This window comes from Sphaerodactylus townsendi, linkage group LG08 (genome assembly GCF_021028975.2).
Source record: "Sphaerodactylus townsendi isolate TG3544 linkage group LG08, MPM_Stown_v2.3, whole genome shotgun sequence".
NCBI classification, from domain to species: Eukaryota; Metazoa; Chordata; class Lepidosauria; order Squamata; family Sphaerodactylidae; genus Sphaerodactylus; species Sphaerodactylus townsendi.
Window position 1 is genome coordinate 37,319,376 of NC_059432.1, and position 13,360 is coordinate 37,332,735.

Here is a 13,360-nt window from a genome sequence, read left to right on the forward strand (position 1 = left end):
TTAGCCATTGGCATAGGTTTGTTGAACGCAAGGTCTTATAGTCTTGCACCATCCTTTCTTGCTTTGCTTGGCCCGGACATGTCTCTTGAAGCTGTGATACAAAGATTTAAGGATGTGAGCCTAGCAGAATTGTGGCTTGCATTTTCCTCTAGATGCTCCCCTACTGAATTTGACCTAAATTATTTAAATCCATTTGGTATGCCTAACTACCTAAAAAATCTAACAAGATTTTGGAAGCTCTTTGGTATGGCTAGGCTGAATGTGTTTCCATCTGAGGTCCTTCAGGGCCGCTTTATGAGAACTCCTTAGCCAGCCAGAATCTGTTCCTGCCATAGACATAGAATTTATGGAACACATCCTTTTCTTCTGTAGCTGGTATAATCAGGGAAAGCAGTTGATTCTGCCTTTAATATCACATAGGAAAAATCTACTATTTGCATTATCAGTCAAATCACTGCTGGAGGACAGGTATCCAAAATTACTCTTGCAGTTGCAAAATTCCTCTCTGAGGCAGTCAGGATTAGACTAAGTCCAGTGTTGATATACGCTTTCTATATATCGTTGGATCATTTTAATATGTTTTATAAATGGTGGGTGTGCTTTTTTTTACTGTTAATTTTGTTTTTTTTAATAGTGTTTATGGGTTTTTTGTAAATCGAGTCTTTGGACTACAAATAAATAAGTAATAAGTACTTTAGACAACCATTTAACACCCATCTAACCTGAGCAAGTTCTCTCAATTTCCAACTCTTACAGCCCAATCCAAATGTGGGGGGTGGGGGGCAAACTGGGTAGTGGATATGGCATCAGGCTGCACCGACATGTTCCACCCTCTGTGGTTGCAAGGGGAACCCCTGCAAAGGGGCTTGCGTGTGGGCGCCCCACAGCTCTGCAGCAGCAAAACCTGGAAATGGCTGCTGCCATGGAGAAAAACCAGTGTCTTATTGGTGTCTGATTGCACAGGGGATGGGCAGGCTGGGGTATTCTTGGGAGTTGAGCCAACTTTAGACAGCTTCCACCTGGGCTTTAGGGCTGGAGATGCCATGGCCAGGGTTTTAGAGTTACAACACCCTTCCAGGTGACACAACACTCCATTAAGATCTATGGAGGGCTTCCAGGCTGCTGGTTTTTTTTCTTCAGCTGCTTTTCTGCACTGCTGAATGCCCTCTGGAAGTGGCATGGCAGTGCGGCTGCACCACTATCCCCGACCGCCTCAGGATTTGAACTGGGCTGTTAACATCTCTGTCTTTATTGTAATTAGATTGTATTTTAAACGGGCTTATTTTGAAAGGAATTCTCAAATCAATAAAGCCAGCTTTTAACTTGCTTTTCAAATGACTTGCAGATGGATTCAAACTGTTCCCTTCAGTTTATATTTTAATAGCAGCAGCAAATATTTGTTCAAGCTATTGTCTGTAGCAAAACAAAACCTCAGCTTAAACAATAAATTACAAAAGCTGAATGCATTCTGTACAATCCACTATAACCCAAGTCCAACTAGATCTGCCATGGCTTCATGACCATCAAAGCAAAGCTGGCTGCTGTTCTTATGTTAGCTATTGTTCAGTGTTTCCATGTGACATTCTAAATAACAGAGTTATGTGCTTTGGGTCTTGACTGATTATTGCTCTTTTTGTAAAAAAAGAAATTTAAAAGATTTTGATTAAAACAAAACCAAGCAAAAGATAATATGAGAGGGGGAGAGGTTATAGAAGCAATATCTACTTTGTGGTGCTGGTTCCATAGCCTGATAATTTTTTTCATCTGTCTAGCCTAATAGCTATCATTTTCTGAGAGCTATTTCCCTGTGGCAGTTTGCTTTCTTCCCTACTCAATAAAGACAGTGAAATGATATGGCTAAAACTGACTATTAGCATTACTAATGCAGTTTGAATGTGTGAAATGGGGGTATGACTCAACTCCTCTCATTTTCTTCACACTTGCAACTCAAAAATGCTATTAATCACCACTGCTCAATAGTTTGCAGACCTTATTTCAAGAGCTCAAGAAACAAAACCTAAGCAAAGGCAAATCTCAACCCTACAGTTTCTTTCATTCTTCTTTGCAAGATGTTACTGGCAGTGTTCCAAGATCAGTGAGAATTTAGTGGGTATGCTGAACTCACCGCATGTTAAAAGCTTCTCTTTCCCATGTATTTTGTACTAAATTTAATGTGAAAGAAAGAGCCCCATGGAGCAGAGTGGTAAGCTGAAGTATTGCAGTCCAAACTTTGCTCACAACTTGATTTTTATTCTGACAGAAGTTAGTTTCATGTAGCCAGTGCAAGGTTGACTCAGCCTTCCATTCTTCCAAGGTAGCTACAATGAGTACTCAGTTTGCTGGGGGTAAAGTATTGATGACTGTGAAAGACAATGGCAAACCACCCCATAAAACATGGTTTACCTTGTAAATGACGTGATGTGTCATCACCCTATGGGTCAGCAACTCGTCCAGCGTACCTTTAATGCTAAAGAGGTCATACAAAGGCTGTTCTAAAAGAAATGGCTGAGGAGGAAGAACAGATGTGAGGGAGGGATGAACTAATTTTGGATTTCATGACAAGATGGCTTTGAAGCATGGAAGGACTCTGAAATTTGAAAAGACAGGAAAGACTGGGAAAAAACAGAGCATTTGAATCTCAAGGAAAGAACACTTCAAAAAAGTAAGGGAGACAGGTGGGAGCAAAGGAGAGGAATATTGTACTCAGATTTATAGACTATAAGAAACAAATTATGGAAGTGAGAATGGAAGTGAGAAATTAAAGAATGGAACTGGAAGACTAAGAAGAGGATTAAAGCTATCATTACCAGAGAAAACACAAGGATGATTTTCTACAAGGCACCACAAACTTTGTTGAGCCTATGGGTATTATTGGAATGTTGAGAACCAGTAGTGGGCAATATCACAAAATGGCTGTGGAAAGTTGTATGATCAACCACAAAACGGTTGCCATGGGAAGGGGCTGGCTTCAATCACAAAATATTGGAGAACTTCAAATCAAGCCTCCTTCTTTAATGGAGGCAGTTGTTTTCAAATGGGCGTTCCCTGTAGATATAAAAGTGATGCCTCTTCTGAAGCATCTTCTGATCCAAGGAAGTGCAGGAAATCCAGGACAGGCTGTCTGATTTGGAGGTGAGATTCTTTGGGGAAGAAGGAAGTGGCTGCTGGGAAATACATTGGGCGGCACATATGGGCTCCATGAGGGAATCACTAACTTCAGGTTTTACTGACATTAGGAAAAGAAAAAGGGAAGCATTCCACAAATTTGAATTAAAAACAACAACAAGCTTTAGCCTGAAAACTGACACAAAAGCAGTAAGAAAACCAACAGGATTCTGAGCCTGGCTAAACTATGAATTATCAAGCAGAAGAGAAAGGGATATGGAAGAAATAGAAGCAGACAAGGCAATGGTAAATGCTGCACCACATAATAGGTTCTCTTGTGCTCCTCTGGTAATCTTTGGCAGATGACACTTGGATTTTTTTCTTTCTTTGTTCCAAGGCCCTATTGTCATGTCAGCTGAATAACAATAGAACTAGATGATAATAAATGATGGACAGGTATGGTCAATCAAACTACTGTTGCACAGACAGTGTTTGATATCCTGCCAGCCCAAGTATCTGACAGAGAATGAAGTCAGCACAGCCTCAGTGTTCCAGGAGTCTTTCCATGACATATCCTGTGCCCTTCTAGTACAGTGTTCCACCATAAATCCTCAAATAAGTTAAATAATGCATGCTATTTTAGGTATACTGTCGAGCACAACAGGAACACTAGTGCAATATTTTAGGATGGACCATTCCCATATTTCTGTTTCTGTATGAACTATTTTCTGATAATTGCATTCATAAAATATTTTGATACTGCAGAATCTGATCCAAGAATTCATGTCATAGACTGCATCTGAAACTGATTTTAGAACATTTTTTTTTAAAAAAAATAGCACACAAGATTTTCCCATCATTTCAGTAGACCCATCTAAACATCATATCCTGCAGAAATCTATAAGCAACTTAAGTAGGATGTATTGTGTATCATATTGAATATTTATAGTATTGAATATTTATAGTAGTTGCACATCAAAAGGTTCAACATTTGGGAATTGCAAGCTATAAATAATGAATAAGAAGCAGCATTAGAATACAATGGGGAAAAATGGTTACAAAATATGTATTCGGGTCTCTGGCCAGGAAATCAGAACAGGCTTTGAGTGCCTAAGCTGGTGTAAATCTCACTGAAAGGAATGGCCACACTTCCAGGAGATTTCTGTCATCCATAGAGAGGGCTTGATGCCTTCAGTGGACACATTTAGGGCTCGAAGTATGTTGGTTCTGACAAACTTTTGAAAGGACTGGGAATTTAGTTTGGAGATACTGTCTTTAACTTTACTTTCCGTTTCTGTTTTCTGGTCACATATCTGGTTAATGCAAGCATTTAATCTTGCAGGCATGTGATTTGCTGTTAGTTTCTTTTCTTACACTTCAAGGGGTTGCAGGGTTACAACAAACTGATAGTTTACCTGGAGGCAAGAGCAGAAATGGAAGCCCAGTCTTCCCCTCTGTAAGCACTTGAACTCTATATGAGCATAAAAATTGCCAAATGGTTTGCAAGGTTTTGACAGATTGTCACGCTCTGTGAAAAGAGTGTCCACGTTTTTCCATTAGTGAACTCTTTGTAGTCGCTGGAGGAAAAAACAGTTCCTCAGAACTTCAGCAGAATACGCTAGTGGCAGAATATAGTATTCTGATTCAAAACAGATTAGTCTGGATTTTTTCTTAGGTGATACTGTTGTAATAATGCTACAAGAAAAAGATCTGATGATAGTACTTCCTCTCCCACAGATTTACACACGTTTAAAATTTGTAGTGTTTATACAGTGGCATTTCAACTGCTCGAAGTACACATATCCATTATTTTAGGAATCCTTATAAATGGCCCTTTCTGCACAAACCATTTAAAACATTTGGGAAATGTTTTAAAAAGAACAGTTTTGGCCTTTTTTGCTAGTATAGCATGGAAAAATTCAGCATTTCAGGGGGAAACGATTCTTTTGACTGCCATTTTCTGCCACTTCAGTTTGATTCTCCATGTCACCCACCATTTCTGATTTTTTCTCCTCTGCTGGTGTAACCTCTACCTGTGGGTTCTGTGGGGCAGAACATGGAATGAGTTTGCAACAACAAATTTAAAAAACAAAATGGTTTACTTTCTTAACATATAACATATAACATCAACATTTAACATCACACTTCAAGGTCTTGTTCAGGTTGCATTTTCAAGTCTTTCTAGTTACAGCCTACTGATACTGCCAAGTCGAATTCTTCTTTCCAAGTGGGTTGGCTCCTGAAGACTCCGAGGGCTTGATGAACAGGATTCAACATGGTGAAGGTTTCCAGGAGAACTCTCCATTACAACCACAAAAACCCTTAACAAGGTGTTAAGGGCTTATTGAAATCAAGGTCCGAGTCTGGTAGCCTTGTCTCCTCCAACTAAATGAGGTCTGCTGCAGCCTCTTGCTGCTTTGAGTCTCCACCCCTTACCGGGTCAACCCATTCTGAGCATGGGGGTTACACTGGCATTGCAGCCGGGTGTCATTTCAGTTATTGAAGATCATGAATGAACTCAGTTGTGCCTGCCAGTTATGACAACCTGTTGTTTTCCCCTTTTAAGAAAATTTTCAGAGAAGTATCTTCAAAGCTTCAATAATTCGATATGGGAATTGGCATGGATTCTCATATCAAGCCTTCCAAGCTTCTAAGATACCTCACCAAAAATAAAAAAAGGGGAAAAGGGAAGAATCAGGGAATGGAGGGTGGCACAGAGAATCAAACTGAAGCATCAAAAATGGCAAGAGTGAGTGGCTGAGAAAGCAAAAGTGAGCACTTTACATTAGGGCAGGAAAAATAAAATGTTTCGTGCTCTCTACCCATCAAGCAGGAAACATTTTAAAAACTGCTTCAGGAAAAATGTGCTAGTTTAGCATTGTCAGAATAACCTGTTTTGAGCACAAATAAAACATTTTTCAAACTTCTGAGGGAAAATCTGACTGGAACTCCACCCCAAAAGGCTTTCCCCTCCTTCCTGAAAATGTTTTATTTATGCTGTGCAGAATGGGCCAATGTCTTATAAGGTAAGCTGCATAGACTCCAATGGCGCAGAAAGGTAAGCGGCAGTATTTGAGTCAAAATTCTGTTCATGACTTGAATTCGATTCTGACAGAAGTCAGTTTTAGGTAGCTGCCTCAAGGCTGACTCAGCCTTCCATCCTTCTGAGATTGGGAAAATTAAAACCCAGTTTGCTGGGGGTAAAATCTAGATGACTGGAGCAGGCGATGGCAAACCACACAATATACAGTTTGCCTAGTAAACGTCATGATGTGATACCAACACATGGGTCAGTGATGACCTGGTGCTTGCACAGGGAACCACCTTTACCTTTAAAGTTGGCCAGTATTATTGTTATATATTAGTAAGGGACTAACAGTAAAGCCTGCTGTAGGGCGAGGGGTGAGGGCAAGTAGGGGACTGGGCTTTCCCAGCTTGTCTTTGTGGGGTGGGAGAGGGCAGGCCGAGGGATGGAAAGACTGGCGACAGGCTCAGCAGGGCAAATGGGGGCCATGTGCTGCTGCCCTGCCAGTCTGCCTTGTCTTTGGGGAATGGGGGAGGCCAGGTGGGGTGATGGGTAGTGGTAGTTGCTGGGAGGGGAGGCAGGGAGGGTTTGTTTGGGGCCAGGGTGGTTGCCGTGGGTGGATGGGAAAGGTGGGGAGATCTTGTTCAGGGCTGATGTGGTTGCTGTGGGTGGGGGGAGGCAGGGAGGGAGGGCTTGTTCAGAGCTGGGGTGGTTGGCGTAGTTGGGGAAGGCTTGTTCGGGATACAATAACAGGTTGTAAAATACTGAAATGAAGTAAGATGAGCAAAATGACTATAGTATAACCTCAGAGCATTATAAATGTACAAGAATCCGTTTGCTAAGGTAAATGGACAATTCTTCTAACATAACTCATTACTGTCAATTTGGACTAGCAGCTTTCTCCAGTGTGCCACAAAATGTCTGTTCTAGGGCTGTCACAACTATATTTGTATCTTCATATTATTTTTAGAGGAATACTGTCTGGACTGAACCATCTACTATTTCTGCTCCTGATTTCCAGGTAAACATGTCTGGTCTCATTTTTTAAAAATTGAGATTTCAAGAGATGTTTTTTTTCTCAAAAAGCACTTGGGAGATGACAAGCACATAGAATGTTTTCCTGACAAGCTAGAGTTATAACTTCATATTTGTTGGCTGTTTCTCTCTATTGAAAATGTTACCTGAACTAAACTTGAGTGGCTTCAAAGTGAGATGAATGTACTAAAAGGCAAGAGAAATCCTGTGATAAAATTCTTGCAGCCAGCACCATTATGAAACAGAATAGGTGAACATGTACCTGGCTGTAGAGAGCTGATCATATCAAGCTTATTCATAGTGACTGACACCCATAGCCAAGCGAAAGCCCAAGGGTACAGCACCTGTTTGGTGAGCTTGTTGAATATACATACCCAGCTGCCAAGGTTCGCATAGCAGGATTTGAGCCCTATCTGTTCACTACAGCTGATAGAACTTGTGTGGGCCTGGAACTATACCCTATTCAGGATAAAGATGAGAGTGCAATCCTGTGTAATGCACAGGATGTGAGAGGAGACTGCTTCCGCCGGAGAAAATAGTGTCGAATCTACATATGGATTAAAGAGCCATTTCTATGTGCAGTTTTCCTTAAAAATATTATCTGGAATTTTGTTTTAAGAACATTTTTATTGTCATAAACAAGTGTTAGTGCAAACTTCCCTATTTTCACTTGGAGACACTCCCCTTTCTATATAAAGTGACTGATGGAGCAGCAGGAGGAAGATTCTTTGTAAAAATGGCAGAAGCGAGAGTTTCAAATTCAGCCCTGAAATTATTATCTGAAGGGTAATGCTGTTCTATTGTTCCATTTCGGGCCTTGGTAAGAAGAGCCGCTGCTGCTTTGGGTGGCTCCCGTTTCCTCGGCTACTCTGGAGGCCGGCAAGAACAGCCGCTGCTTGCAAGAAGAAAAAACAAACCTCAAGAGATTTCAGATCACTTGCCAAAAATTTAAACCACTTCTTTATGGAAAAGATCCTTTCACATACACAAGGTCAGTGAAAGTCATTTAATTAAAGTGAAAGACATTAAACAAGATAAGCACTAGGACCACAGTGGAGCATTCAGCTAAAAAGAAGTTCCAAGAAGAAGCTCTCATCTTTATCCTGAACAGAGTATAATGTGGGTCTCCCTGTTTATATACTTGCCCTCTGCTGTGTTTGATGACAGTTAACCAAAACAATGTTTAATTTTTGAAGCAAGATTTATTGTCCATTTATTTTAAAGAAGCAAGATTTACTGTCTGCCTGTAATTCTGGATGATCTCCAGAGCTTGTCTACAAATCAGCAACCCTAGTTCCTCTGAGGAAATGGCTTCTGTAGAGGGTGGAGTATATGGCATTATGTCTCCCTGAGGTCCCTCCTCTCCTAAACCCCACCTTCTCCAGGTGGCGCCCCTCAGATCTCCAGAAATTTCTCAAATTGTCAGCAACCCTATCTCCTTCCCACCCAACTTCCAACTTACTTTTATATGTCCCTCTGTCTTAAGTTTTCTATCTCCTCTCGTCACCCCCTCCCCAATCTCTGCCTTGGAAAACTACTATAAAACTACTATGGAGTTCCTTTGCCATCTAGGGGACCCACTTTGTTTCCCCCCTCTTTCTGGGAGGGTTTTAATTGGGGTTTATCGCTGACGCCATCTTTGTTAATTACTGCTGTGTTTTAATCTAATTTAATCTATTTTAATGGGGTTTTGTTGTATATGCTGCATGAGGAAATTATGTTGTGCACCGCCCAGAGCCCTCCGGGGGTAGGGCGGTATACAAAACCAATCAATCAATCAATCAATCAATCAATCAATCAATCAATCAATCAATCGTCGCCTGTCCTCTTTTTTATCAGCACTACAACCCTGTGAAGTAGGTTAGCTTGAAAGTATGTGACTGGTTCAAAATCACCCAGGGAGCTTCCTCAGCAAAATGAGGAGTTGAACCTGGGTGTCGCAGACCCTGCTCTGAAGCTGTAACTGCTCCACCACATTGGTTTTCATAAGATGGATGCTGTTGAACATTAGCAAGCCAGTCAAGAATCATGCAACTCTGGCAGTATCAAGTGACCTAGAGGTTGCTGCCAGGCCTAGGGTTGCCATCCTCCAGAAGGGGGGTGAAATGGCTCCCAGGGTAAAATGGCGCCCCCACACCCTCCACTTACCTTAGTATCTTAGATGTCCTAGTAATTAATGAGTTTGCTGCTAAGACTATACTGTACTAAGACTAACTATACTTTTCAGGAGACCTTGCAAGCCTGAACTCCTGCAGCGAGGCCAAACTCCTGTGGGGCTTGCAAGGTCTCCTGGGAAGTGTAGTTCCCAGCAAGGTGTTTTTCTAAGGTAGAAACAAACTCTCAGCAGCAAACTCATACTAAGATGGGGGCATGGAGGAAGAGCATGGGGTTGATTTTCGGCCCCCACGTGACCCCAATGGTGCGCGCCTGGGGCACGGCACCCTCCCCATCCCGTTGCAGCTCCGCCTATGATGTGATGTATAAATGAAGCAAATAAAATGAATAAATAAAATAAAATAACATTTCTGGCACTGCAATTCTATGAAGTGGTATGCTTAGGCTGAAAATAGGCATGTTGCCACTTTGAGACAAAATTGTGGTTGTGTGTTACCAGAATGATTGTTTGTAGCACTGATTCCTGGTACTTTTTATCACAGCACCAGAAGAGTAACCCATGAAAAGGGTTTGGGAAATGGGGTTTTCCATACATGGGGCATTGATTACATTCCTAACTGCTTTTCTGATCCTGTGATGTACTAACTCACTTTTCCAAGTAACTCTGTTTAGCAGTCTCACAGCCTTCACAACCACAGTTTTGAACTGAGATTGACCAATCCTGACCAGGCTTTGAATGGTAGGGATAGAAAGAAGGGCCCCTGTAGCTTGATTCATACCTATGAAGAAAGGAAGAGCTTTGTTATTCCCTATATGACCATGTGCCATAATTCATTTTTATTCTCTTTTCCGAAGAGATCGTTTCCTGGCTACTGAAATACAAATAAATGTGCTTAGAATTTTCAATCCTTTGGAGGGGCTCCATTGAAAGCCATTGTTAAAGCCAAAACAGAAAAGGCCTTCATTGTTCCTAGTGAAAGAAACATTTGAATTGCTAGCATTTCATGTTTATAGAAAAGAGAATAAATTACCTGTACCCAGACATTCTTTCTTTTTTGTAATTAAAATGTCCATCAAAATTTAAACCTGAACATTAGACGGTGACAAGGCTGCTAAGCTTATCAGAAATTACTGCCTTGTATTAATAAAACCCGTCTAGATCTGTATCTCAACTGTGATTTTCTTTACAGAAGACTAATGCCTTCTTTTCTAGGATTAAATAAAACAAAAAAAGGCAATACCACAATTTACCCAGAAGATCTGCGGTATCTAGTTTGAATAAGATATGAAATACATCAAGCACTTTAAATTATTGCTTAACAAAGAACAGCGACAGACCTCATGAAAGAAATAGAAGATTTCATTTTGATTATGTTTTAAAAAGCACTGCTATCATTTTATTCTGCAAGCCTTTTTTATAATGTGGGGTAAAAATCTCTTTGAAAGTAGAACTTGAGAGTCTCAGTAGAAGTTGTATGTTTTAATTTTGCCTTTGTTATTGACAGGGGAAAGAAGATGGGACATGATGTAGACTTTTTGATTACCATTCCGGAAGCAAGGCAGGAAGACAAACTGTTACACCAAGTGATTGACGTTTGGAAAAAGCAGGTTGGACAAATTGTCTTAAAATCACTTTGTTCAGCAGGCTCAGAATGCAAGTTGATGAATGTATGTAGATATGGAATGCTTTATCTGTTCCAATCAACACCTCAGAAGTAGATTTCAATCTCATAGTGTCTTAGTTAATATGTGAAGGGTGCTAAATAGAATAAAATAGTGGTAATTGCAATTTGCTTCTCTTGCTATTCCCGGAAACAGACACTTAATAGTTCTCTTGCTTACCAGAATAACCAGGGAAAACTGTCCTCTTCAAGCTGATACATGGTCATTCCCACTGAAATGTATTTTCTAAGCAAACTCCAACTGTGTAACACTATGCTGATGCTTCATTAAAATACCCCAGGTAACTGAATGAAGAGCAGAGATACTGCTTGTAATCTATAAATCAGCAATATATAGGTCAATATATGAGTGAAGTTACAAGGATAAGTCACTGAAAATATAAGGAAGGAAATCACTCTGTAGGAATGAAACAAGAGTGCTATTTGAAGGAGATGGGATCAACAAGATATGAATGATGCTGTCAAGACATTTTTTTTAACTAATGTATGTTTTAAAAGTTCCCATCTTACAATGTGCATATTGTGGTAATTTTCTGAAACTGCCTGCTTACATGAAGCTACTCTGAAAAGAATCAAACCATTGGTCTATCAAAGGCCCATTCCGCACAGGCCAAAAACAGCCCCCCAGACATGGTAAAAACACTGTTCCTGGGATGCTGTTTGCACGGCTGCTGCCTCCAAAACAAGGCTGCACTGTACTTTCCCCCCGCAACCGGCGGGGAAATGCTGTTTTCAAAACTCGCTCAATGAGCAAGTTTTTTTTAAAAACAGCGTTATGCAACCAGTGCCGAGTGATCAGCACCAGGTCGAGGGCGGCACTTTTAGGCACGTCCATTTTTTCCACACTTTCTTTCTCTTCCCTGCACAGCTCTGAAGGAAATAAATTGCTTCCTGCCCTCCAACCCCTGAGGCATTGCCATGTCCACGAGGGTGTGTCCCCTCATCCCTGCAGAGCTGTGCAGTGATGAGAAGGTAAGTTTCACAATGAAATGGAGGCCCCTCCATGCGAAGGCACCTCCACAAGCTTCAGTGGCTCCAGGGCGGCATGTGTGCAAACAGTCCCAGGGCTCCACCAGTATCATTTATACCAGTGGGCTTCACCGGCCTGTGTGGAATGGGCCAAAGTCGGTACTGTCAACCCTTTTTTAAGTACATGTTTTAAATTAATTTTATCAATATAAAAATATACACAGAAAACAAAAAACACAGAAAATATACACAGTAAAAGAACAAAGGACATCAAACCAATTAAAAACACATAAGTAATATTCAAAAAGTATAATAGATAAAATAAATCTTAATTTTCAACAAAATGTAATTATGATATACATTTAAGTGAGAGAGTTCCTTCTGTTTTTCTTATTTCATCTAAGATTCTTCTACACTAATAATACCAACCTGTATATTTTGAATAAACACTGAAAATTACTTATAGTTTTGGCTACTAACACATTCAATTATCTTTTCTTATTCTGTTTTTAATCCCCATTAATACATTTTTTTAACAATTAATTCAGCAACATACAAAAAATACAATTCCCACTTTTCATCAAACTCAAGTTTAGACTGTTGGGCAACAGAGCCCTTTAGAGTTTTTACTCATCTTCACAATGTCTTTTGGGGTGACATACCATCTATGAAACGTTTTATACCAGTTCTCTCTTAACATCTGGCAAGTTGTAAATTTATTATTTTTGGCCCATAACAACTCCTATGGTGTCTCTTCTTGAAAGTTCTGCATCCATTTTACCACACAGTCTTTTACTTGCTCCACTTCAGTTCCATACTTAAGCAGAATTTTATGTATTCTTCCCAACAGGTGTTTCTTTTGTGATGTGATCTCTTTTTCGAACGCTGTCGTATCCCTTGATATTTCTCTCTGTTTTTATCTCTTCTGAGTGTTGAGACCAGTTGAAAGTATATCAGCCATTGCATTTATTTCCTTCAATCTTTTATCTCTTGCCATGACTTAATTTTTCCTTGCAGATTGATCATTTCTTTGTAAAATGTATTCTTTGTTGTCTCTCTGTCATAGTAAGCTTCCATGGAAGATTTTAAATGTGAGACAGAAGAACTTAATCTTGTGTATGTTTTAGTCCAAAATCCCCAAAGGCCTCTCCTTATTACATGGGTATCTTTTCTGATCAAATCTTTCTTCTGTTTGATTTTTTGCTCCATAAGTAATTATGTATCCTTGCTTTCAAGTCTGCTGTTTCTAATCTTACAGCTCTTTGATTTGGGTTCTTAATTCAATTTGAAATCCAGTCCCGCAGCTCGGCAGTATAATTTAATATTGGGCACAGCTAAGCCGCCTCTTTTCTTCCATCTTGTAACACCTTAAATTTTTATTCTTTTTTGTTATTCCATATAAATTTATTAATCTGACTTTACCATTCAT

At 40.1% G+C, this 13,360-nt stretch overlaps 1 protein-coding gene across 1 annotated transcript in view; it reads left to right on the forward strand.

Annotated features, from left to right (window-relative positions):
- The window catches only part of DNTT (DNA nucleotidylexotransferase), a 165,257-nt gene that overhangs the window by 102,831 nt on the left and 49,066 nt on the right, over positions 1-13,360 (forward strand). Inside the window, 1 exon segment of the mRNA XM_048506221.1 lies at positions 10,786-10,888. Within this exon segment, the coding sequence (XP_048362178.1) occupies positions 10,786-10,888 (103 nt within the window).